Genomic DNA, 25,462 nt, shown 5'->3' on the forward strand with positions numbered 1-25,462 from the left:
CACCTACCTCATAAGGTGCCTGTTGTGGGGAGAGGAAGGCAAGGTGATTGTGGGCCGGTTTGATTCTCCTTAAAAAGGCAGAGAAAGTCAGCATATAAAAAACCAAACTCTTCTTCTTCAGAACTGTTAACGACTGAGAAGAAGAGTTGGTTTTTATATGATGACTTTCTCTACCACTTAAGGCAGAATCGAACCGGCTCACAATCGCCTTCCCTTCCCCTCCCCACAACAGACACCCTGTGAGGTAGGTGGGGCTGAGAGTGTGTGACTAGCCCAAGTTCACCCAGCTGGCTTTGTGTGGAGAGGTGGGGAAACCAATCTGGTTCACCAGATTAGCCTCCACAGCTCATGTGAAGGAGTGGGGAATCAAACCTGGCTCTCCAGATCAGAGTCAACCGCTCCAAACCACCACTCTCAACCACTACACCACGCTGGCTCTCTGTACAATGAGAACCTCCAGGAACCAAATGTTCTTCATCGCAGGGTTGGATCCAGACTCATCTGGTAATTTCCAGTGATTCCCCATTCCCAGTGCTGATCACCCCCCCCCATGTTGTTCCCCAGGGTCTATTCCCAGAGGCAGCATTTTGTGGTGATCACTAGGCTACAGTTGGGGGTGGGGGGGAAGGAAAGTTCAATTTTGCCATTAAAAAATAGTTTAGATCCAACCCTATGATTACAGAAAAGGAAGCAGAGATGGAATTAGAGGGGATTTTTTATTATCATCAAATTAAACTCAGTTACACATAAATACAGCAAGCTACAAAAATATATAAATAAATTAATTGTCTGATTTCCACATTCATACTGAGGAGCGATCAGGAAGCTTCAAGGAATGTCTGTAGGTATTCGCAGCAGTTCTTCGGCCTCTTCTTGTAAAGCCTCTGCCTTTTCAGCCAGAAGCATCTGCATCCCAAAACAACATCTGAGGTCAAATTATCCAGGTATTACAACTTCCAGTATGCATTAAGTGAGGTGGGGGGAAAAGGTGGCCATTACCAAGATGAAGAATCAAACGTCAGTAAGCACAAGAGCTGACCTGATCCTTGTGAAAATGATACGTAAACAGCTTCCAAAATCCCACCATGGTATATTATATGCCTCATAGAACAGGCTATGCAGATAAAGGGATGGAGCTATGCAGACAGGAGTAGGTGGGCTGCCCTTTGTTCACGAGGATTCGACAAATGGGCCATGTGCAGGTGTGCATATGCTAAAATGCACTGTAGCCCCCAGAGGTCCTTGCAATACGCAAGCTCTTCTCTACATGCTAACCATTATTATGATGGGAGCAGTATAACACAGACAATTCGTTACGGGTAACATTTCTCCAAAAAAGAAGGCAGTGGGGTGGAAGCCACCACACCACTGAGCAAAGTTGGAAGCCTTCTTCCAACTGAAGTGGTTCTCATTCCCATGGAAGAGCCACTTAAGTTGGAGGCAAGCTTCCTCCTTTGCGCCATGGATAGGGGGTAGGATCCACCCCAGTATCTTTTCCAATCCACTGCTAATGGCAACATAGCAAAGCCACCTTAGTTTCTTTGTGCCAGCTAGGAGAACACTGTCCTGGCACAAAGCCAGGCTGCCCTGCTCAGAGTATCTAGGCAAACATCCTTGCTGAAGATGATGAAGATGATGAAGTTGAAGAAGAGCTGGTTTTTATATGCTGACTTTCTCTACCACTTAAGGGAGACTCAAACAGGCTTACAATCATCTTTCCTTCCCCTCCTCACAACAGACACCCTGTGAGGTAGGTGGGGCTGAGAGAGATGTGACTAGCCCAAGGTCCCCCAGCTGGCTTCATGTGTAGGAGTGAGGAAACCAACCCAGTTCATCAGATTAGCGTCTGCTGTTCATGTAGAGGAGTGGGGAATCAAACCTGGTTCACCAAATTAGAGTCCACCACTCTTAACCACTACACCACACTGGCTCTCTTGGGTGATCATAATGCAACTGTATTCCCAAAAGTATCCGAATCCGCCATTACCTCCTGCCCACCCTCCAGATCCGCTGAAAACCCTTCCCAGTTGGAAAGCGTCGAGCTCGGGGCTTTTTCGCAGAAACATTGCTCACCTTTGCAGAAGAAACTATTTGTCGAGCCTGACGTCTGGACAGATGCTCGATAGTCTCCACCAGAGCTTCTGGATTTGCGTTCGCCAAGTGTGCTACAGTTTTATACCCTGCGTTGTAGAGTTGCTTGGCTCGGGCCTGCAAAAAGGGTCCAAACACTGATTAAAGGAGACAGGAAGCAGCAATCCCAACAACAGTACCAAGCCTCCGTACCCACCTGTATGGAACTAACATGTCTCGCTTTAAGACTGAAAGTTACTCTGCAGAGAGTGATTAATTGTTCGACCTTGATTGGTGGGGGAGGGGCTTTTTTTAGGGCATTAGGCTCGTCCTGGGGACAGCTGTTTTTTTCTCTTCTGATGGCCTTCACTAGTGAGTAGGATGGTTTTATTTGCTTGATATGAATTGAGAGCGTATTCTTTATTTTTAAAATAAATTTTGTTTTACAAAACTAATGAGAGGAGCTGAGCGAGTTGTGAGTGCAACTTTCCCGGGGAAGAACCGAAGGCCGGAGAGATAAGGTTTTGGCAAAGAAAAGCTCTCAAACTTATTTTTAACAAACCACACCTTGCCCATTGGGAGTCTGAAAGGGCTGTCATCAGCATTTCGGACCTGGGCAAGAGGTTGCTGGTTGATACACCTCCTCTTGTATTTCCTAGCCATCCCACTTCCACTACTCAGGCTGAGACACCGATGGCCTTTCACGCAGACAGAATAGTAACTCCACTGGCACAAATAACTACCTCTTCATTTTTTCTTTCGTCTTGCACATCAAGAACTGGAATAACAGAGAGCTGCGCGTCTCCTTTCACAATCATATTTCTCTCGGCTCTCTTTAGCCTCAGTTAAAAGTGGCCGCGAACATTGTAATATAGAACAGGCATGGGATTCTCCAAAAAAGCTTGGGAACAAAAGTGTCGTTTTAATAGTCAGGGCTCTTTCAAATCTTTATTCTGCTATTCCAACATAGAATCATAGAGTTGGAAGGGACCACCAGGGTCATCTAGTCCAACCCGCTGCACAAGGCAGGAAATTCACAACTACCTCACCCCCACAACCTGTGACCCCTACTCCATGCCCAGAAGTTGGCCAAGATGCCCTCCCTCTCATCATCTGCCTAAGGTAATAGAATCAGAATTGCTGACAGATGGCCATCTAGCCTCTGCTTAAAAACCTCCAGGGAAGGAGCTTACCACCTCCCAAGGAAGCCTGTTCCACCAAGGAAAAGCTCTAACTGTTAGAAAATTCTTCCTAATATCTAGACAGAAACTCTTTGATTTGATGTATGTTTAGCATTGTAGAATGAGATTATGGATGTATATGTACAGAGGAGACATGCAGAAATATTATCAGGCTAACAGTGCAATCCTTTTTATTTCGGTTAACCTATCTTTGCTTGGCACTGTATTTAGGCTAAGAGTAAAGCAGGCATTTATTGTTGCAGAACTCTTTTATATTTCAACCTTAAAAAGAACTTTTCAGGGCTATCTCCATTGGTTAATTTACATTAGAACTGAAATACATCAACAACAGCAACAGACAGCTTTTCTTAAGTGTGTCTATTAATTTCTCCTCTGCCTAGAGATTCAGTTCCTTTGATGTTAGCATTGCCTTGGAAAAAGTACTGCACAATTTTAATGCCGTCCACAAGCCTATGAATGTATGAAAGTGGTGCTGTTACAGCAGGTGGAAGCAATGAGAAGAACTTCTTCAGTGCAGCATACAGCCAAAGCAAAGCTCACAGCGGTTTATACCCACGTTCCTTATTTTAGATAGCAGCAAAAATCCAAAATACCAAAACAAAATAATAATAAAAAAAAGGAGTATACTCTGCTCAGACAACAGCAAATTGACTCACTGCAGTGGTGCATCAAAAGAACAACAAAATAGGATACAAACTAGGAAGATTTCTTAGTGGGATTGAAGAAGCTACATATTTTAGGGTGCCTGGATATATGTTCCCTCGATCCAGGGCTTTTATCTGCTCTCAGGGGTTGGGTAATGCTCACTTTTGAAGATAGAAATGACTTACAAATTCTATTTTGGTTTTTTGAAAAGCTGTACATATTGTTGCATTTTTTTTTTTTGCAGAGTTTCACAAACGTGTTCAGAAACTGACCTAACAAAGTAAAGTTGGCTCACCTCCAAAACACCTGCCACTTCCATAAGAGGAATGAGCTCCGCCTTAACACAATAGGTCAATTTCTTGCTAAGTTCTGCGAAGAGAGCTTTATAAACCCAAAATTCATCCAGTTCCTGGAAACATAAAGAATATTAAATATTAAAATGTAATACAAATACTAGAAATTTGCAAGATTTGCTAGTCGGAGGTCTGGGAAATTGCTGAGTGAATCCTGCTACATTTCCAGAAGTTGGAATATTGTATGCCAGTTATTGTTATCCTTCAACTGCAAGTAATGTAAAATTTAAGTGTAAAAAGAACCACAGGGCAGAATGACATTGCAAATGTATTACTTGGGCACCATATTAAATTGCAATGATAGAAGCAGTCAACACCAACATATTATTTCCTGCTAATTAACTGATGGCAAAGAGGTTCTTTCTCAAAAGGTTTAAAGGTAGAACATACATAAAAACACTATCATAATAGACCAGTGAAATGGCTACTTATGATCAGTTGACGGGTTTTCTATACATGAATTAATTAAAACAGAACAAATAATAGCTACTTCTGAAGAAACACTGCTTTGTCCCGTTCTGGAATTAGAAGGGGGAAAAGGCCATTAGGCAACCTGAAAAATCTGAATGGAAATAAAAACCCTAACAAGTAATGTTTTTGTGGCACATGAAAACCTGGAACAGAAAAGGTCAACAACTTAGTGGCAGAGTAGGGTTTGCAGCTGGGTACCCAAGGCTGGGTGTGTTGTGTGAGAAAAATATATATAAATAATGAAAATATAATTTATTAGAAGCGATATGTCAAGATTAAAACTATTTAAAAATGTTAAAACACCACAATGGCATTTCCTAAGGTTTATATCTATAACCACATGCCAGACGACAGACAATATAAAACAGACCAGGCATGTAATAGTTGTATAATATATTACCAATTACACAAACATCTGGTAAGATTGTCTCAAGTTGTTATGCTGGGCTGTATATGTCTCCCATATAAGATGTGTGCAATTATCAACCTGGGTTTGCATGCAGATGGTTCCAGGTTAATTTCCTGGCATCTCAGACAGCAGGTGGTGGGAAAGAGACATTTCTCTGAATTGTTTCAGAGGGTAGCCGTGTTGGTATCTGACGAAGAGAGCTTTGACTCTCAAAAGCTTTTACCCCAAAAATCTTGTTGGTCTTTAAGGTGCTACAGGACTTGAATCAACCATTTTGTCAGCATGAGACCCTGCAGAGCTGAGCTGGGTGGACCAACGATCTGAACTGATGTAAGGCAGATTCTTGCATCGGAAGTCTGTCGCTTCAGTACTCAGCTGCCATACATTACCTCACAGAAATGCAGAACTGAGGAGGAGAACGAAGCAGACGAATTCAGGAGAGTTTGAACAAATCCACGTGATGTGTTAAATTTTTCTGCCACGCTCCATATGTTGGTCTCTTTTAACAGAGCATGAAGAACGAGCGACAGGTATAGTTTACCGACGGTGCCGCTATCCACGTCCTAAAACCAAAAGTAATTTTAATTAGAAATTAGAGACATAGTTGAATGTCTTCTGCATCTTTCAACATCTCTGAACCAACAGACAAAAAAGGTGCAGTCCTGAATTTATCAATTTCCATGGCAATATATAAAGATATATTCCCTGCCTACCTGCATGGTAACACAGACTGAAAAGACATTAGAAAACGCACTTCCAGCTAAGAATTTCAGAGCTAGTATTGGGCAGAGGTTGCAGTATTAGGCTGGGGAGACCCCACTTGCCATAACATTTTCTGGGTGAACCTAGGCCAGTCATTTTTTTCCCAGCTTAATCTACCTCTCAGGGTTATCGCAAGATGTAATGGAAGGAGGCCCAGGGTAAAAAGGACTAAATAAACACATACACACAAGTAACTCCAAATAGGAACATTTAGTAAAAGAAACTCTGAACATGAGAAGCTGCTTTATGCAGAGTCAGACCACCAGTTCATCCAGCTCAGTTCTGCCTACCCTGCCTGGCAGTGGTTCTCCAGGTTCTCCATCTTAATATGCTACATTTAAGTGGACTTGCCAGGGATCGAACTTGGTCTTTACATGCAAAGCATGTTCCCTTTGCTTTCTGGTATACGACTAATGTCCATGTAGCATCCTTAATATTTTTTTAGCAGTTTAAGTGCTACTCCAAGTATGGAGCAAGAAAAGCTTCCTTGAAGTAATCCCCAACAATTTATTGAAGTAATCCCTAACAACAACTTTCATATAAAAATTGCTATTATAATTGTTATTATAATAAAGTTAAATGACAAATAATTAAAAGGCAGTAGAAAAAGGTGAGAAGAGAGAAAAGTAATTATTTTAACAATTATAGCAGGGAAAAGAGGCTTTCAAAATTCCAACTGTGTAAACAGAGAAGTAAAAGTAAGGAGCCCCGTGGCGCAAAGTGGTAAGCTGCAGTACTGCAGTCCAAGCTCTGCTCACGACCTAAGTTCGATCCCAACGGAAGTTGGTTCCAGGTAGCCGGCTCAAGGTTGACTCAGCCTTCCATCCTTCCGAGGTCGGTAAAATGAGTACCCAGCTTGCTGGGAGTAAAGGGAAGATGACTGGGGAAGGCACTGGCAAACCACCCCGTAAACAAAGTCTGCCTAGGAAACGTTGGGATGTGACATCACCCCATGGGTCAGGAATGACCCTGTGCTTGCACAGGAGACCTTTCCCTTTTTAAAAGTAAGGAAGGAAAGTATTTTTCCTGACATTGTTTTTAAGGTACTTCATATGAAAGAGATCTTTCTCTTACCTTCTTGATGGCTTGTCCAGAAGCCTTTTTAGTTATAAAGCTCTCTGGCACTCCAACGGTGGCTGCTACTTGCTGCTCTATTGGAGTTAGTTGATTATACTAAAAAGCAGAATTAATTCAGATCAACAATTCAAGCTAATTTTTTAGTAGCAAATGTCAGAGAGAATGCAGAGCACAACCTGTCCTTGCTCAGGCACATGTACAGATTGGCACAGGGTTCTACATAGCCTTCTTCAGTCCCACTTGGTGGTGTCCCCCCCCAGTCTCCCCCCCTCGAGCTGCATTTGAGATAGAAGGTAGTCTCATCAAGCAGCTACTAGTTCAGTGTGGGGGGAGGCAATCAATTCCCCCCATGGGGTTAATAAATGCTCTGGACTCCCCATATCTACCCAAGAAATGCCATGGGGGGGTAGTCCCCTGCCAACCCTGATCCAAATTCTCTTCCCACACACAGCTTTTCAATTATGTTGTCACGAGATCTGACTGCAGTTCTCGAGTCTTGCCTACTTAAGCCTTGAGCAACAATCAAACCAACAGAACAAATGATTTGGGAGTAACTTGAGATCGGTTGCTTTCAGCACTTGGGATAGGATTGACTTTAGTTGGATCAGGGCCCATAGCATTGAGGAGCATGCCCATTTTACTAGGTGCTGTGGAACACAGGAAGGATGCTGCTGCAGTCATCTTGCTTGTGGGCTTCCCAGAGGCACCTGGTTGGCCACTGTGTGAACAGACTGCTGGACTTGATGGGCCTTGGTCTGATCCAGCATGGCTTTTCTTATGTTCTTATGACTAAACTGAGGTTTCGAATTTTTGCTCGAGGGTGGGAACAAATTCCTGTTTGCTAAAAGACCTGCATATGGATGCCATGACAAACCTGGAACTTGATTAAACCAGTAAACTGCTCATCAAACTCCGTGTGGAAGAGGAAGAGAGGCGAGCACTATAAGTACAGCAACAAGCTCTGTACATGCCTGAGTACATTTAACGACAGTTTACCACGATGTCTCTCGCTTCCTGCACTGAGACAAGACAGACATCTTCCTTGTCTTTGCTCAGGTCAGTTTCACTGGATGTCCTCTTCCCTTTGAGCAAGCCTATACATTCTGAACATTTTAAAAAGCCTCACCTGTTTAAAATAGATCATCCAGTCTGGGTTACATTGGGAAACCATATCATATGGTGTTGTCAGGTACAATAAATGAAGGCAGCTTTCAAGGATGAGCCCCTCGAGGCCTTTCTTAAGGTCTGCATAGAGTGTATCACAATATGCCAGATTGACAGAACCTGAGATGAATTTAAACAAGCAAACATCATATAATGTACAGCATTCAGTATACATGCATGTAGTGCAGATATATTTAACTTTTTCCCCCTCTTGGAAGCATTACATTTTCAGCACCGCAGAATACTGGAAGTCTTTTGAATACGCACTAGCCACAGAGGTCTTTCCAGATGGGTTAAAAGCACCACTTACTTCTCTCCGTTTAAACTTTAGGACAAGACCCTTCTCTCATCTTCATATAATAGACAAAGCACAATGCATTCAGTTCTGGTAGTTAGGTTAGGCTGAGAACCTAACCAAAGTCCCCAGTGAGCCTCCAAGGCAGAGTGGGGATTTGAACCTGGGTCTTCCAGATCCTTGTCTGATAATCTAATCCCTATACAACACTGGCTTTGGTGGGATGGTTGCTGTTGGAACAGTAGCAAGCAGCCGGGCCTGGGCACGTCACACAGGTCTGGTGGTAGCAGTTTGCCCCATGGGTTGCTGCCAGGCTTGGCCCCAACAGGTCCTCCCTCAAAGGCCAGAGCACACCTGGAAAGGGCTTTGCTGCTTCTCCCTTCCATTTACTGACAGAAACCAAGGTTTGAATACTGTTGTGGTTGCCTAGCAACCTCCACAATGGCCATTGGGCTCCTACAGGTACAGGAGTGTCACAGTCTCTGACATATTACAGCACATAAATAGTATTTTGTTGTACATGTGCAGAATTATTCACTATAAAACTAAACGCTACACATACAAACAGCTAAACAGTTATATAATTGAAGGCGTAGTTACTTTTAAAAGAAAGAAGGAACTAAAGCCTCTGGTTTCATTGAGCTTATGTTTCTGAAAATACACTGACAGATGGCAGGAGAAATACTTCTTTACACTTTCAGTAGTGAGCTCCTTTACCCTTTCAAGGTAAACCTTGAGAAGAGCTCCACCAGCATTAAGTAAAGTGCTCAACTACCTTTTTTAATGTAGGAGCACAAAAGACCCTTAATGTCTTATCTGTTATGAACTGTCTTACTGCCCTCTTGAAGGACATTAAATGTCTTATTGCCCTATCAAGGACATTGAATATTTTATTGCCCTACCAAGGACACTGCATATCTTCTCCCTACAAACCACAAGGCTATGTAATACAAAATAAGCATATAATTGTGTTTTGTGATTTAAATGTGTAGACATTATACTACTGATTCACAAATGAATAACATATGCGTCTTGTGCTGGAGATGAGAATGATATTAAAGTTGAGTATATAGAGTGATTACAAAGCTTAAAAACTTATAGTTTATAGTTTAGTAAAATCGACACAGAGGATGTGGATGTCCAAATATGGTCTTATGAGGGGAGCAATTTAGCATACTAAGTGAAGCAATTTAGCACATTCCTGCTACATAGTCACAGAACCCTCCTGATAACAGGAGTGCAGGATCTTCCTCCTTTTCAAGGAGTTTGAAACAGTATAAATACCAGCACAGTAAGACTAGATTTTCAGATCTCTCTCTAAGAGGGTCTCGAAGAAAGGCTACTGGTATGTATGGTTTTGAATTATTATTCTAGATATTGTGAATTAGATACTTTGAACTGAATCAGATTTATTTGACTATTATATTTGAAATGGATTTTAAAACTGAATAGTATGTAATACTTGTTTGCTTTTACTGCATACATTGTAACAGAATACATTGTCACTGCATACATTGTAACAGTGTAAAGACTTTGTAATTTGCATTTACACATTTTTACTGGAAGTATATCAATAAAAAGACTTGCTTGTAACAAAGTAAGTAAAGTCGTTGAGTTCTGCTTTGGTGACTGGCTGAATAAGATAACATATCACTTCTCAGGAAGTGATCCTTTCTAAGAGCCTAATCACTTCAACAGCCCGACCCGCTTCAGGGGTTGCTTCTATTTTTTTTGGGGGGGGGGGGTAATCTCCCCAATGTATTTGCTTTCAGATTTCAGATTTTTCTGCACACCTGGGGCATTTTTAAAAATCAGGTTCCTAGAAATATCTGCCTTGTCAGTTCATGGATCCAATCTCTAGATTTAAGTATCCACAGATCCGGCCACCTTGAGAATCAGATATATTGATATGCCACGCTGAAGGAAGAATTAATGTAAGGGGAGGGGAAATGGTGAGACTGCAAGGGAGGGAGCTCGACAGTTACTATCTACAGTTACTAGACAGTTGTGTATCCATTTGTTCTTGTAGGTTATCCTGGCTGTGTAACCGTGGTCTTGGTATTTTCTTTCCTGACGTTTCGCCAGCAGCTGTGGCAGGCATCTTCAGAGGAGTAACACTGAAGGACAGTGTCTTTCAGTGTCAAGTGTGTAGGAAGAGTAATATATAGTCAGAAAGGGGTTGGGTTGAGCTGAATCATTGTCCTGCAAAAAGTATCAAAGGTAATGTGCTAATCATTGTCCTGTAAGTATCAAGATAATGAGCTAATGAGGGTGTGGTATGTTAATATGGAACCATTGCATCCTGAAGTGATCTGTTAATGTGTGAAATCCAAAGCTAATCTGCATGGCTATTGTTGACTGTAGTCTTTGTAAGTCTGGAGGTTTTCAGGACAGGAAGCCAAGCCTTATTCATTCTTAAACTCTCTTCTTTTCTGTTAAAGTTGTGCTGATGTTTATGAATTTCAATGGCTTCTCTGTGCAATCTGACAAAATAGTTGGTAGAATTGTCCAGTCTTTCAGTGTCTTGGAATAAGACCCTGTGTCCTGTTTGTGTCAGTCCATGTTCAGCCACTGCTGATTTCTCAGGTTGGCCAGTCTGCAGTATCTTTCATGTTCTTTTATCCTTGTTTGTATGCTGCGTTTTGTTGTCCCGATGTAAACTTGTCCACAGCTGCAGGGTATACGATATACTCTTGCAGAGGTGAGCGGGTCTCTTTTGTCTTTTGCTGATCGTAGCATCTGTTGTATTTTCTTGGTGGGTTTAAACACTGTCTGTAGGTTATGTTTTTTCAAAAGTTTCTCCATCCTATCAGTGACTCCTTTAATAAATGGCAAGAATACCTTTCCTATGGGAGACTGTTTTTCCTGAGTTTTCTGATTTTTGTTTGGTTTAATGGCCCTTCTGATTTCATTTCTGGAATAGCCGTTTGCTAGCAGTGCGTGATTTAGATGATTAGTTTCTTCCTTGAGAAACTGTAGTTCACAGATCCGTCTTACACGGTCCATTAATGTTTTGATTATTCCTCTTTTCTGTCGGGGGTGGTGGTTGGAGTTTTTGTGTAAGTAGCGATCTGTGCCTATAATTAATTTAAAGAATGCTGGGGAAAAATGGCAGAGTGTCCACCACTGATGAGATCGTAGGCACTAGACTAATCGAGTGCCTTGATACCAGGGTTGCCAGCATCCTGGAGAAAAAACCCCTGCTCCTTTAATAAGATGTCAAATGTGTGGAAATTGGATTTTCAAGGCATGGAGGTAAGTAACATCACCTAGTAAATAACATCCCATTAAGCCTCTGTTAAAGGGACATTTTTTTCTCCAGGCTGTTAGCAGCTCTACATGACGCTCATAAAACCACATTTCACACAGCCTTGCCACTGCGATGGATCTGCTTGCTGAGGTAAGAATTGCTGTTTCCCAGCAACTTGATTTAATTGAGGTGAAAACTAAGGACCTGAAACACACGGCTGGGCCCACAACCTTTTGATGTGTGAAGTAAGAACATCCACATTGGGGAGGGGCCATGGCTCAGTGGTAGAGCATCTGCTGGGCATGCAGGTCCCAGGTTCAATCCCTGGCATCTCCAGTTAAAGGGACTAGGCAAATAGGTGATGTGAAAGACCTTTCTCTGCCTGAGACCCTGGAGAGCTGCTGCCGGTCTGAATAGACATACTGACTATGATGGACCGAGGATCTGATTCAGTATAAGGCAGCTTCATGTGTACACACACACTTTTCTGTAACAATACAATCACATTAAAATAATGAACAATTTTGTTGCCTTTTCATGATTCCTGAAGCATCTTCATTGTGCAGCCTAAGGGCTGAGCCAGCCCTGCCTAAATATTTCTAGCAGATAAGTCAGAGAGACGTCTTACCTTTGTAAGTGGCTTGGCCCAAGTGAGTTATCTCTAGATTATACTGCAAACGGTGTTCACTCTCACTCTTTGCTCTTTCTTTCAGGAGCCCGTTTTGTTTCAACCACTGTAACGCTTCCACAGTTATGTCCCACAGGCTCTTTTCTTTAGGGAGAAGCTGGGGCTGGACACTAAACAAAGTACTGCCCATAAAGTAGTAAACCTCTTCAGGGCTTGTTGCTATCTGTAATGGAATACAAGAAGGCAAGGAGGACTCAAGATCTCCTGGAAAGAACAGTCCAGCACCGTGGAAGAAAAACAGATTCTGACTACTTGTTATTCCTCCTGACGCTTCCCTCCCCCAGTTGGTCCCCTTAATGGAGCCAGCTGTTTTACAACATATTTGAAAGATTTTAGAAATACCTTCAAGCCAACTAAAGACAGGATCAGGCTTCGGATTCCTCTGTTGCACTCAAGCAAGAGGTTGCTGTAGCAGCTTTCTAAAGGGCTGTGTACTAAGTTTCGAACCTTTAAAATGTTTATAATATATAATCAATGAAACAGCATCGCTAGGTGAGAGGAAAAAAAATACAAACAATTCATATCTGTACCTAATGGTCCTAAAATACCATCTTCTCTAGGACATCTCCCCAAGATCTCTTTTAATAACATAAGCTCTGAGTGAAGTTCACACACTGGGGGTCCTGCCCAATACTTTCTTATCCAAGGAAGCAAGGCCCCCTGACGCTAAAAGCAGAATCTTTTAGCTGGTGACCCCAAACTTGTGAAATTACCTCCTCCAAGAGTCTGGATTATACACCTTCTACTGGCTTTCTGGAAGTGACGTGACATATGCATCTATTCAGGCGAGCGTGCCTGAGTGCCAGGAGTTGCTGACTCTACAGACTTGCTTTGGGATAGCCTGGATGGGTTCTTTGCTAATTTTAGAGTTGTAGTTATGTATTGCTTTATAGTATTTTTTAAGTGCTGGCTCTAAATCATCTTGAGCATCTAGCTTGCTGGGGGTAAAGTGTAGATGACTGGGGAAGGCAATGGCAAACCACCCTGTAAACATAGTCTGCCTAGTAAATGTCATGATGTGACGTCACCCCATGGGTCAGTAAGGACCCGGTACTTGCACAGGGGACTACCTTTACCTTTATAAGTAATCTTGACCTCTTTGGAAATACAGTGTATAAACAATCTTAGACAGCCAGTGTGATATACTGGTTAGAGTATAACACTTGGGACCTGGGAGACCCAAGGTCAAATTCCCACTTAGCCATGAAAGCTTGCTGGGTAACCTTGGGTCAGGCACACATTCTCAGTCCAACCAACTTCACAGGGTTGTTATGAGGATAAAAGGAAAGAGAGGGCAAGAAAGGTGGGGTATAAATGAAGTGAATAAAAAATTCTAAGCAAACAAAATTTTAAAAAGGAAACATGGGACAGCTCTTCTCAGAGGATGCTTCTCAGAGGAGCACCATAACTCTCCAGGTTTTCCAATGTCTGAGCCATTGCCAGCAAGATGTAACATTTTTATTTGGATAAGGCTTTACAGGAAAAAGAACAGCAAGGGTATATTCAAGAAGAAGAGTTGGTTTTTATATGCTGACTTTCTCTACCATTTAAGGAAGAATCAAACTGGCTTACAATCCCCTTCCCCTCACACCCTGTGAGGTAGGTGGGACTGAGAGAGTGTGACTAGCCCAAGGTCAGTACAGAAGTGTTATCTAGGTATTAAAAATAATTGTATAAGAACACTAATATTTGAAATATGTTGCTTTACAATCAGCACTTTTTTTCATATGAGCTTGTGCTTATAAATGTACCCACCCATCCTAAGCCCATGCAGATACATAATAAAATAATTTAATAATTTAGTCAGGATTTTATGCTATTTAGCTGCAACTCCGTGTAATGATGAAATACCATTGGCTTTGAAGGACAGCAGCTAGGTTTTGCTGTTATTATACTCAATGAAAAAGTATCTTTAAAATATACTTACTAAAAAAGAGAATCAAACTATTTCAGTCTTTTTTAAAAAAAAAAAAAATCTGAGCTCCTCCCTACGCTACATAATCGACTTATCCCGATGATTCAGAAGTCTCAAAAATCGCCATTCTTTTTTGCTCAAGTTACCAGCTGTTTGTCTTTCTCTTGCGCTATAAGAATGCTTTCGCCAGCGCTGTCAATACCAGCCCGACCGGCTCTGCCAATCATCTGCTTATACTGATTCTTCTTCATGAATTCTGTAGCAATATACGGAGCTCTTACAATGACCCTAAGAAAACAGCGAAGATGTATTTTAATTACAGTATAGATATCTGGACATTTTCTTCACGACAATAAGAGATAAGAAGCTATTATGCCTTCCTAAAGTCTGATATAACAGAAAGTTCCAGAATACACTCAACTTGAGTCACCTTCGAGCTGGCAGGTTAACTCCAGCGGCAAGGGTAGAGGTGCAAGTCAGGAGACAGAGAATGCCAGAGGAATACGCTTCTTCAATTCGTTTTCTTTCATCGTTGGTAAGGCCACTGTGGTGATAGGCGATTCCAAAAGGAATTGTTCGCTTCAGGACTGGACAAAGTCTTCCATTGCAAATGTTAGTTAAGTCTTCAATCAGGTCCCGTTTTTCTCTCTCCCTGAGGGTTTTATAATCTCTAGGGAAGAAAGCAACAATCAGATTGTAATCATACAGAAAACAGCTTAGGATCTGCATATATATGGCTTCAAAAGAGGCTACAGCGCCATGCTTCCCTCACTGTGACCAGGTGGTCACATTGTCGTCCATCTAGGATGAACAAGGCATCGTTATCTGTGCAGTAAATCTGTAAAAGTCAGCAAAGATGTGACCATTCTTGATCATCACTCATAGTTAAGGGAGTGGAATCCTGCTACTTTCCTTCTCAACTGGCAGTAAATAACTCATGCTAACACAGTTGTGACTGCTAAACAAAGAACTGGATTTATTGGATGAGAGTCACCATCTCTCTAGATCTGTGATACTCAGTGGCTCAGGAGGCCCACGTGGCTCTTTTCACATGCTACCCGTGGTTCTTCTGAGCATTGTTCCCCAACATGGCACACAGTGCATGTTCCCGGGAAGTGAGCTAGATCACTGCCCGGTACGGTAGGGCTTGTGGTTGGCAGGTGTCTCCTACCTTGAAACAGCCCCCGACATGTGGAATGGAGGATAGAGAAGCTGCGACCATCCCTGAGCTGTGGGCCTTGTGCCACAACATAGCTTGCTCTTCTCTGGGTGTATTGCCAATATCACTCTCTTGCCTGAACTACTGTAGCTCATGCTGAGGAGAAAGCAAGAAGACAGAGAGGGAAGCCCTTCCCCTCACTCCAGATACACAAGGGCTGGCTAAGGTTCAACAGCGCTGGAGAGAAAGACCACCCCTACATTCTCAGAGGTGTGCGTTAAGTGCCGTCAAGTCACTTCTGACTCATGGTGACCCTATGAATCAAAGTCCTCCAAAATGCCCTATCTTTGACGGCCTTGCTCAGATCTTGCAAATTGAGGGCTGTGGCTTCCATCTCTTGTTGGGTCTTCCTCTTTTCCTGCTGCCCTCAGCTTTTCCTAGCATGATTGTCTTTTCCAGTGACTCTTGTCTTCTCATACTGTGACCAAAGTACGACAGTACTTTAGCTTCTAGGGTCAGTTCAGGCTTGATTTGATCTATAACCCACTGATTTGTGTGTTTTTTTGGCAGTCCAGGGTATCCGTAACACTCTCCACCAACACCACATTTCAAAGGACTCTACTTTCTTCCCATCAGCTTTCTTCATCGCCCAGCTTTCACACCCATACATAGTAATGGGGAATACGATGGCATGAATTAATCTAGTCTTAGTGGCCGGTGACACATCCTTACACTTCAGAGGTACTGAGTCAATTTAAAATGTTCTGCTTATATATTTAATATTTATATCATTGTACATATGTGTTGGGGGTGGTTCACAGGGTACACAACAGCCACGTGGCTTTTTTGGGTGCGTGTAAAGTGCCATCAAATCGCAGCCGAAATGGCGAACCTTTGGGGGTTTTCAAGGCAGGCGACTTAACAGAGGTGGTTTGCCGTTGCCTTGCTCTGCGTAGCAACTCTGATATTCCTTGGGGGGGGGGGTCTCCCTTCCAAGTACTAACCAAGGCTGACCATGCTTAGCTTCCAAGATCGGGCTACACCAGGCTGCCTTCCCTCCCATGGCTCTTTTGGCTGATGGCAACTGCAAATGCAGCTCTCCATGAGCTGCGGAGTGAGTACCACTCCTCTGGACCCACCCCCAGTGAGAGCAACTAACCACTGGGTGATGGAACTTCTTTTCCAGGACCGTTTCCTAATTTTAGTAGGTTCATGCTAGGATGTCATGGAACACTGTAGAATATTATGACAGAAAACCATGATACGTGGAGATGTTACTGAAGCCATTGATTCATATCTAAGAGTAAAATAAATTTCAATTTTTGCACCGTAATTGCTTAGTTCCTCTTGCAGCTTGTTATGTCTCCACCAGTTTCCTCTGACACATGATACTTTGCATGGTACTACGTCAATCCCTCTCACAAATGCAATTATTCCTGGTATATTAGTGTCATTAGGTCCAGGTGGGCCAATGCTTAAGATGTAGATGCAATGCTGTGGCATATTGAGCAATCCTGATGGTCACAGCCCACTACCCTGACCGCTTCCCAAAGCAGCTTTTAGGATCAGGTCTCTTTGCATTTCTGAACTTTCACTTTAAATTAGGAAATGCTTATAAATCACATCCAGATGACATACCTCTTCAAGTATTTGCATATTGTTTCGGCTACATTTTCACAGTTCTTTTTAGTGGGGCAAAAGACGAGGCAGGAGTACTTTGGAATGACTTCTGTAGCCAAGGCAATAAGGTGGTCTGGGTCAACCTTCTGCAGATTACTAGAATACTAAAAAGATTACACAGCTTGGTTTGTAATCTTGGTTCGTAATCTGCCTCAGCCATCCACATATTCATGCAACGCTTCAGTACATCTGACAAGGGCATAAATCTGTCTAGGACTGAAGCTTCAATTTTAGAAATTGCTCAGGTTCTTCAAGGCCACAAATCTACCCATGATTTCTTAGAAAGAGCTACAGACATCAGTGAGGTACTTTAGACCAGACGTTCTCAGGACTGTGCCATGCATCCTTAAATGAAAAGAAATAAGGAACACTAAAAACTACACCCAATAATCTCCCATATTGTACCTCCTGAGGATACTGGAACCAGGGGCCATACAGCCTGCGCTGGTAAAATATACACGGGCACGCTATTCCTGAAGTAGGGGGAGGGGGCAGTTAGGCAGCAGATGGGACCAGGACAGCCATGCCGCCTCCACAGAGGCTTCCCGGCCACCACAAAGAATATAACAGGCATTTTGAGCAGAACATAGGGGAAATGACCCCAGAGTTTAGCGAGTCTACACCACCCAAAAAGGTGGTGTGGCAACACCGCAGGTCGAGGAGGTGTTCCCGGGGTGAAAGGGATTTGGAAGCTGACTAACGTCATCTCCACCTCTTGGAATGCCCCCTTCCCATGCCGGCTTTCCCTTCCCTGCTGCCGTGGCTGTGCTGATGGCAGGGACCGGCGCAGCTCCTTGGCTCCTTGACGCTGGCGTTTTTGCCCCCGGGATGGTGTAGGTGCCACTTTATTCCATGATAAGGTGGCACCTGTGCCGTCGCAGGGTCATGCCGACTCCTAAGGAGCTTCGCCCCCCTTCAGGAATGCATGGTTATAACATATTTCTCTAAGCTATAGTAAAGCTGAAGACCAAACAAACAAAACAAAAACCCTTTAGAAGCTAAACATTTAATTGTGATATCTTAATATTTTCTTGATAGTTCCCTGTTTGTGCAAGACAGAAAGAAAAACATTGTTGTAAAGGTTGACGCAAATAGCCTTCACTGAATAATAAATTATCAACAGAAAAGAAAAGGTTTAAATGCTTAGGTGTATTACCTTGTATTCAAGGAGACGTGAAAATGTAAAACCATTTTCTGCAGTGCTATCAACTTCATAGATACTGTCTCGTATTTTAACATATTCTTTTAATTCTACCTAGATTTTGAAAGTTACCAACAATAACAATGTTATGACTTGTATCAAAAAATACATACGTGACTTAGAATGATGCTTTGAAAAGTAAACAGAAAACTTCCAGATAACACAATTAGCCACTGTTAAAGGTAGTTTATTCTATTACTTGTATCAATAGGTTTTCATGCCACCTTAAAAATAGTAGAATAGATAAATACTCTTCTTGGAATGATGGCTAATTGATTTTCAGTTGTGTACACTATCTTGCCTATAGCTGAGAAAAATTAATAAAACCATTTTCCTGTTTGCTATAAAGACAATACTATTTTAGCAACTTTAATAATCTTGAAAATCTAAACATTAAAATGACTCATAATACATGGTACCTTTGTTTTCTAAAGTAGATGTTTCTTCTTCAAAATGAAAAAAATATCAGTTTTTGAAAGCAAACTAGCATTATAATGAAAAAGTCAAATTGCCTTAGCAGCTCAGAATGGAAAATGCATTTTCAGTTCTCATCAATCTGACAAGGTGAAATTTACATCTAGGACTGTTCATATACTTAGTCTTGAATACTTACTGGTCTGAAATTACTGGTGTAGTATTCTGCTTTCAAAAACTGCTGCAGGTCTCCAACATTGCTTAAAGTTGCACTCATTCCAATGATCTGAGTAGTCTCTATACAACATAAAACAACAGTTTGAAATGCTGAAATTGTATAATTAAGAACACACTATGAGAATCTGACTTTCAAAGCTCAAACAAAAACAGCAAAGTCAAAGTACTGTAAACAAAACAAGGAAATTGCTTTCTTCACAAGAGTAATGCTGAAGGATAACAGCAGCACCCATCTCAGAATCCTGTACTCCATTTGCTTCCAAATTACGAAACACTGGTGTAGAAGCAGCACAAAAAACAGCCTTGGAATGTCTCTAAGGATAGCTCCCCAAAATCTCAATATGCTTGAAAGTTCCGGAATAAAGACTAACCACCTTCACTTTACCCACCCTGCAATTATATTTGGAACATTTTTTTGTCCTGTATTACTGCAACCTTAGTCCTCAGTTCCACAACCTGAAGGACTGCCTACTCTCTTATGAACCTACTCAAATGCTATAGTAATCTTCCAAGGGCCTGCTTTAGGAGCCCTCGCCTTCTGAGATTAGGCAGTTGGCAATTTAGGAGAGGGCCTTCTCAGTCATGGCACCGAAAGTCTGGAACTCTCTTCCCAGAGACTAGCCTGTCCCCTTCTGTTGCCATCTTCTGCCATCAGGTGAAGCTTTTTTTGTTTTGTCTGACATTCTCTCAGTATTATGATTATTTAAACATCGTAAACAGGGGATTCCTCCTTCCTGCTCTGTTTTTAATTGTTGTTTTATGTGCATTTTATTGTATTGTGTGTGTATTTTAACTTTCTTTTAATTGTTTGAATGATGTGTCTTTGTTTGGTTTTAATTGTCTTTAAGATGTGTTTTATTATTTATGCTTTTAATCTGTTAGCTGCCGCGGTGGCCCTGATGATGGCAGAAAAGGGGAGGTATAAAATTTGTGAATAAATAAGATAAGTAAACCCAACGTAATACCTTTCCTTATTAAAGAACTCAAGATCTTAGAGAATCCTGAAAGAGAATTTTAAGGTGATGGGATTTTAAAATTCTCTCCCTCCCCACGATTCCTCATAGACCCCAGCTTGTACGTACTATTTGATTACCTGTTCTAGATATTATGCAGACATTACTTACTACTTGTGTAGATGATCTTTGCAAGTGTCATTTCTAGAAAAGCTCCACGACTTCCTTCTCCAATCATGTGCAACTATGAATGAGAGAAAGTAATTATGGACATCCAAGATACCAAATGTCTAAACATTACCATGGGCCACAGTCAGATTCCTGCAATGTGACTACTGTACTGTAACCGACAGTCAGATTGCTGTAACAAGACTCCTGTATTTTTAACTGCTCTGGAGGGCTCAGAGCTTATCCAGTCCAGGGACCGAGCTGCTCTAGTATACAAAAGAGAACAAAAATTTAACCCAAAGAACATTCTGAGAAGCATTCTGAAAAGGGCCGTAGCTCAGTGGTAGAGCATCTGCTTGGCATGCAGAAGGTCCCAGGTTCAATCCCCAGCATCTCCAGTTAAAGGGTTCAGGCAAGTAGGTGATGTGAAAGACCTCTGCCTGAGACCCTGGAGAGCCGCTGCTGGTCTGAGCAGACAATACTGACTTCAATGGACTGAGGGTCTGACTCAGTATAAGGCATGTGTTCATGTATTCTTAAATAGCAGTTAAACAAGACAGCTTAATGTTTGTTCTACATACATTATTACTTTTACAGCTGGAGATTGGATGCAGATAAGCCAACAGATGCTGGATACCAGTAAGAATAAGATGATGAGAGGGAGGGCATCTTGGCCATCTTCTGGTCACTAGGGGTGTGGAAGGGGGAGGTAGTTGTGAATTTCCTGCATTGTGCAGGGGGTTGGACTTGATGGCCCTGGTGGTCCCTTCCAACTCTATGATTCTATGATCAGTGGCAGATTTTATGACATTTCTAAAAGGAGTAGGGACACCCATGACTTATTTGGCCTTCTGGGATCATGGAGATCTGCAGACGTGGGATGGGTTCTGGATTCATCACCATTCCAGGCCTGTCTGGCTATAGTGTTTATGTTGCTAGAAAATAATCTAGATCCAACTGAATCCACTTTCTCTTCAAATTTGAAGATAGCAACAGCCACATACTTTGGTGACCTCAAGACTTGGTGACTGCCATGAACTCTTCACAAGGCTGACTGTGAAAACAAGTGGAGCTTAAACCAGAGCAACAACACTGTGCCATTCAAGGAAGAGTGGTGTGCCTTGCTAGGAGGTAGGAATGTTACAGACTCGGCGGCGGCTTCATTTTTATGGAATTTGTTTTCCCTAGAGTTTCTCCCGAGCCTGAGCATCTTCTAGAAGAGACACAAGACCTCTGTATTTTTACTGTGTTTGAAGCTAATAAAACAAGTAGGGACTTAAGACGTTTGTTTTTAACTATGTATGAAGTTAATAAAATAAGAAACGTTTAAGTATATTACTACTGTTAACATAATAAATGTATTTTGGGAAAACATTGACACTTTAGATCATAATGTTTAAATCATTGTAATTCATTAGTTTATTATAAAAGCCTTGAAAACTTTTCAGCTGATTGAGAAGAGGTTGTTCAAAAAAGACAAGTGTGCATTGTTAAACTTTTTGATTACAAAAAGACATGTATAAAACATCAGAAAGGCTTCCAAAGTATTATAACAAACCTCATCCACAACAACTAGCCCCAAATCATTGATCCGTCCTGTTTCTATCAAGGAATTCACCAAGCTGTGTCCTTTCTCAATAGTAGAAACATACAGGGATTTCTTCAGCCTTCTTTTGATTGGGGGAATTTTTCCTTTACTTCCTGCATATTCTTCAACTAGAAAACCCAGTTCCATTCCAAAAGCTGATAAATTTCCAACCTAGGGGAAGATACATTTTACAATAAATGTTAAGAACAAAACCATAGTTTATCATAAAGTCTCTGCAGTTGACTTCATGAAATCTTAATCCTAAGACTTTCTGTGCAATACTGAAGTGGGGGGGGGTGAGAGAGAGCTGAATAGGAGCCAGAGTGACCCCAGCGCCGGTGTCCGTGCCACTTGTGCCATCCAAAGTGGATCGGATGTTGGCACAGGGCCACTTTTGCTGGCTCTGGTGAGTGATGCAGCAGTGCGAGGCTTGGGCACTGGCGCTGCCTCCCTGGCAGCGTTTTTCTGACAGAAGAGCTTGCGCTGGCGTGCAGGGGGGCATTCCCGGGGACAGAGCTGATGGTAGTCAGTTCCCAAAGCCCTTTTGCCCTGGGAAAGTGCCATTTTGCAGGCGTCGAGTTATGCCTGCAAAATAGCTGGCACAGCCCCGTGAAACTCCCCCATTGAGTTTCACGGGGTTTTGTCAAAAGTCCGTTTTTCATTTTTATTTTCGGACTGGGAAGCCTTTCGGAAGCCGGCATGGCTGCACTGTCCCCAGCTGTCAACTAACTACCCCTCCCTTAGGATTAGGCTCTAAGACTAAATAAAATCCTAGACAAACTCCATATATGTGTGGGACCGCCTCTCCTGGTATGTTCCCTGGAGGACTCTCTGTTCAGTTAACACGAACCTTCTGGTGGTCCCCGGCCCGAGGAGTGTCTGGCTGGTCTCAGCCAGGGCTTCCTTTGCCCTGGCCCCTACCTGGTGGAATAGCCTCTCTAGTGAGACCAGGGCCCTGCGGGACCTCAAAGAGTTCTGCAGGGCCTGTAAAACAGTGCTATTCCACCAGGGTTATGGTTGAGACCAGCTACAGTTCCCATATATAAAGGCTGACCTCCCGAACTTCCCCACTGCAGTAACACCTTTCCACCTGGTGCCTTCCATCTGCTTGCCTAGCTGAAGTTTGTATATTGTGATTCGTACGTTAGAGGTGCCTAGGTAATTTGGTATAATGTTTATATGATTTTATAAGGCTATTTTAAAATGTTTTAATGCTCTTATTGATTAATATGATTTTTATATTCTGTAATCTGCTCTGAGCCTGGCTTTGGCCGGGAAGAGTGGGATAACAAACAGCAATAATAAATAAATAAATAAAAACATACACACTGATTTTTAAACAGCAAACTAACTAAATAAACAGCAGCTGTCTCAGGAAAGACAGCCCAGTGCTGTGATTGTTTTTTCAAAAATAACCCTTCTCGGCTGAATGGAATCTCTTCTCAATTAAGTATACATACATTTGCTCCTTGAATTTGCAATCCTGGGGGGAAATGGTTCACGTAAAATACAGATAAACCTTAACACCATCGCACCTTCTCCTGAACGATGGCCACATAAGGAAGGATCATTAATACGTCCATTCTCCTGCACAGCAATTCTTGAAGAATTAAAATTTCAGCTACAAGTGTTTTTCCTCCACTAGTCGGTAAGGAGTATATTAAATTTTTTCTCTGTTTCAGTGATTCTAATGTTAAACAATCATGCTGCCAATCTGAAAAAAAAGAAAAGAAATAAAGACATTACTTACACTCCTCCTTTTGTATTTTAACATTTATGGGGACTCAAAATCAAAATAGATCTGTTTTGGAACAGAAAATGGGATACTTCTATCTATTAAGGAATATAATTCAAGGTTACATCATTTTTAAAAGCATTTGCAGTTATGGTAGCATCAGAATATAGAAATTATATCAGTGTACTAGATTAAGTTCAAATGACGCTACTTACCATGCTGATATAACTAGCTTGCAGTGCAATCCTACACTAAAATTACACTGTTCTGAACCCAGTGAGTTCAATGGATTAGAAGGATGTAACTCTGTTTAGGATTGCACTGACAGATAGACCTAATTCAACAGGAGTCATTATTCATAAGAAATTATCAATGGTGGCATTACCATAAAGGTTTTCAATTCCTCGCCACTTTACCAGTAGCTCCTTGACTTTGGTGGGTAAGCCGTAAAAGGGACCAATATCAACGAATGAAGCATCGGTTGTTTCCTGAGCAAGATCAGTCTCTTCGGCTACAACAGCCGCCTTGAGCTCTTTACTTTTAGAGACCAACGGAGCTGTAGCTCTGGCATTCCCAGCCATTGCACTTTTGAGAAGATCTTTGAGACTCTTTCTTCTGGTCGGGTCAGACAAAGCACTTGTAGATGGTTCATTATCTTTTTTATTATGTTCTGTCTTGTAAGACTGATTTGTGGTCTTGTCAGGGCAGCCATTCACATGATCGTCTCCTTGTTTTACACATGCTGCCGTGTCGTGGCCAGCAAAACATTCATCGGACTGTTTAAGAAATAAAAGCTGTGATGATGGGAGGCACTCTAGAACCTCGTCCTCATCTGTAGGCTTTAGAGGGCTCTCACGCTGTTCTTTCGCAGAGCTCAAGAAATCATGTTGTGCTCCACTTCTAAAGCTATTAATACATTCTGCAAATGAAAATGTCCGTTCTACACTCGCGTCACTCTGTAGCCGGACAGCAGTTCTGCTCTCTAGGCTTTCAGAATCCAAAACAAAGTCAGGAGATTGCGCAGACCTTTGCTCTATGACATCTACTTCTGCTAACAAAGAGGTGTTGCCAGAAAAGCTGTCATAGTCCCCAAACATGTCATCTTCGCTGCCATTATACTGCAAGAACAAGACATGAATGTGTTTGAGCGTTTTTAATAATAATACTTAGAATTTGTATACAACATTAAAGCCTTCAAAGCATTTCATGCACATTATATTTCAGGAAACCTTGCAAGAATCCGACAGTAATATTAGTATAGCATTGTATACATGCACTTTTGATAAGGAACTAAGGTTGGGAAACAAGTGACTTGTGACACAGAGTTCTTGGCCAAGACAGGATTTAGCATTACTACTGAATAGGTTGGTGAAAATTTCCCCATCACTTTATCTTCATGCTACAAGCTCCACCTGTTTAATTTATTTATTTATGTTATTAGATTTATATCCTGCCCTTTCCCTTCCAGGGTATGTAATTCATGGTAAATTGGAAGAGATAAGGTATAGTGGTACAGGATCTGGGAGACTTGGGTTCAAAAACCCATTTTGCTGTGGAAACTCACTAGGTGACTTTGGACCAGTCACACACTCTAAGCCTAACCTACTTCACAGGGTTGCTGTGAAGATAATCTGGAGGAGAGAAGAATGATGCAAGTTGCTTTGGGTCTCCACTGTGGAGAAAGGCAGGGTATATATGAATAAATAATAAATGTAGCTGAAAACAGGGGGGCAGTTAAAAGGTAGCTTGGTCAGTGGATGGGAGAAGTAAAGACAGGTGAGGATATGGGGGCTGCCAGAAGAGGGAAAGAGGAAATAGTGTGGGGAGGGGGATACTGGAGAAAGTGAGGTGTCCCCCCCACCACATATCCTTGCAGGCTCCTCACTTTGCAACTGGGTCCGCCTCAGCTGGCATTGTACAACTTGGCCAGAGGTTTCCCAGAGAAACACTGTTGGGGAAAAGGAAAGAAGGAAAACTGAATATGGGGGGGGGGGCAGATAAAGGTAGGTTGGCTTGTGAATGGGAA

General features: G+C 42.1%; 1 protein-coding gene across 1 annotated transcript; it reads right to left on the reverse strand.

Annotated features, from left to right (window-relative positions):
• Window positions 1-783: 783 nt before the first annotated feature.
• HELQ (helicase, POLQ like) lies at window positions 784-24,563 on the reverse strand. The gene is made up of 17 exons (XM_056855343.1): window positions 23,822-24,563; window positions 23,237-23,415; window positions 21,672-21,872; window positions 20,117-20,189; window positions 18,955-19,052; window positions 18,297-18,395; window positions 17,099-17,244; window positions 14,732-14,971; window positions 14,448-14,589; window positions 12,729-12,833; window positions 12,327-12,549; window positions 8,116-8,273; window positions 6,987-7,085; window positions 5,540-5,713; window positions 4,213-4,326; window positions 2,074-2,208; window positions 784-906 (listed from the first exon to the last, which is right to left on the reverse strand). The coding sequence occupies exons 1-17, from the start codon at window positions 24,531-24,533 to the stop codon at window positions 829-831; spliced, it is 2,976 nt and encodes a 991-aa protein (XP_056711321.1). The 5' UTR covers window positions 24,534-24,563; the 3' UTR covers window positions 784-828.
• Window positions 24,564-25,462: the final 899 nt, after the last annotated feature.

This window comes from Euleptes europaea, chromosome 9 (genome assembly GCF_029931775.1).
Source record: "Euleptes europaea isolate rEulEur1 chromosome 9, rEulEur1.hap1, whole genome shotgun sequence".
Taxonomy (NCBI): domain Eukaryota; kingdom Metazoa; phylum Chordata; class Lepidosauria; order Squamata; family Sphaerodactylidae; genus Euleptes; species Euleptes europaea.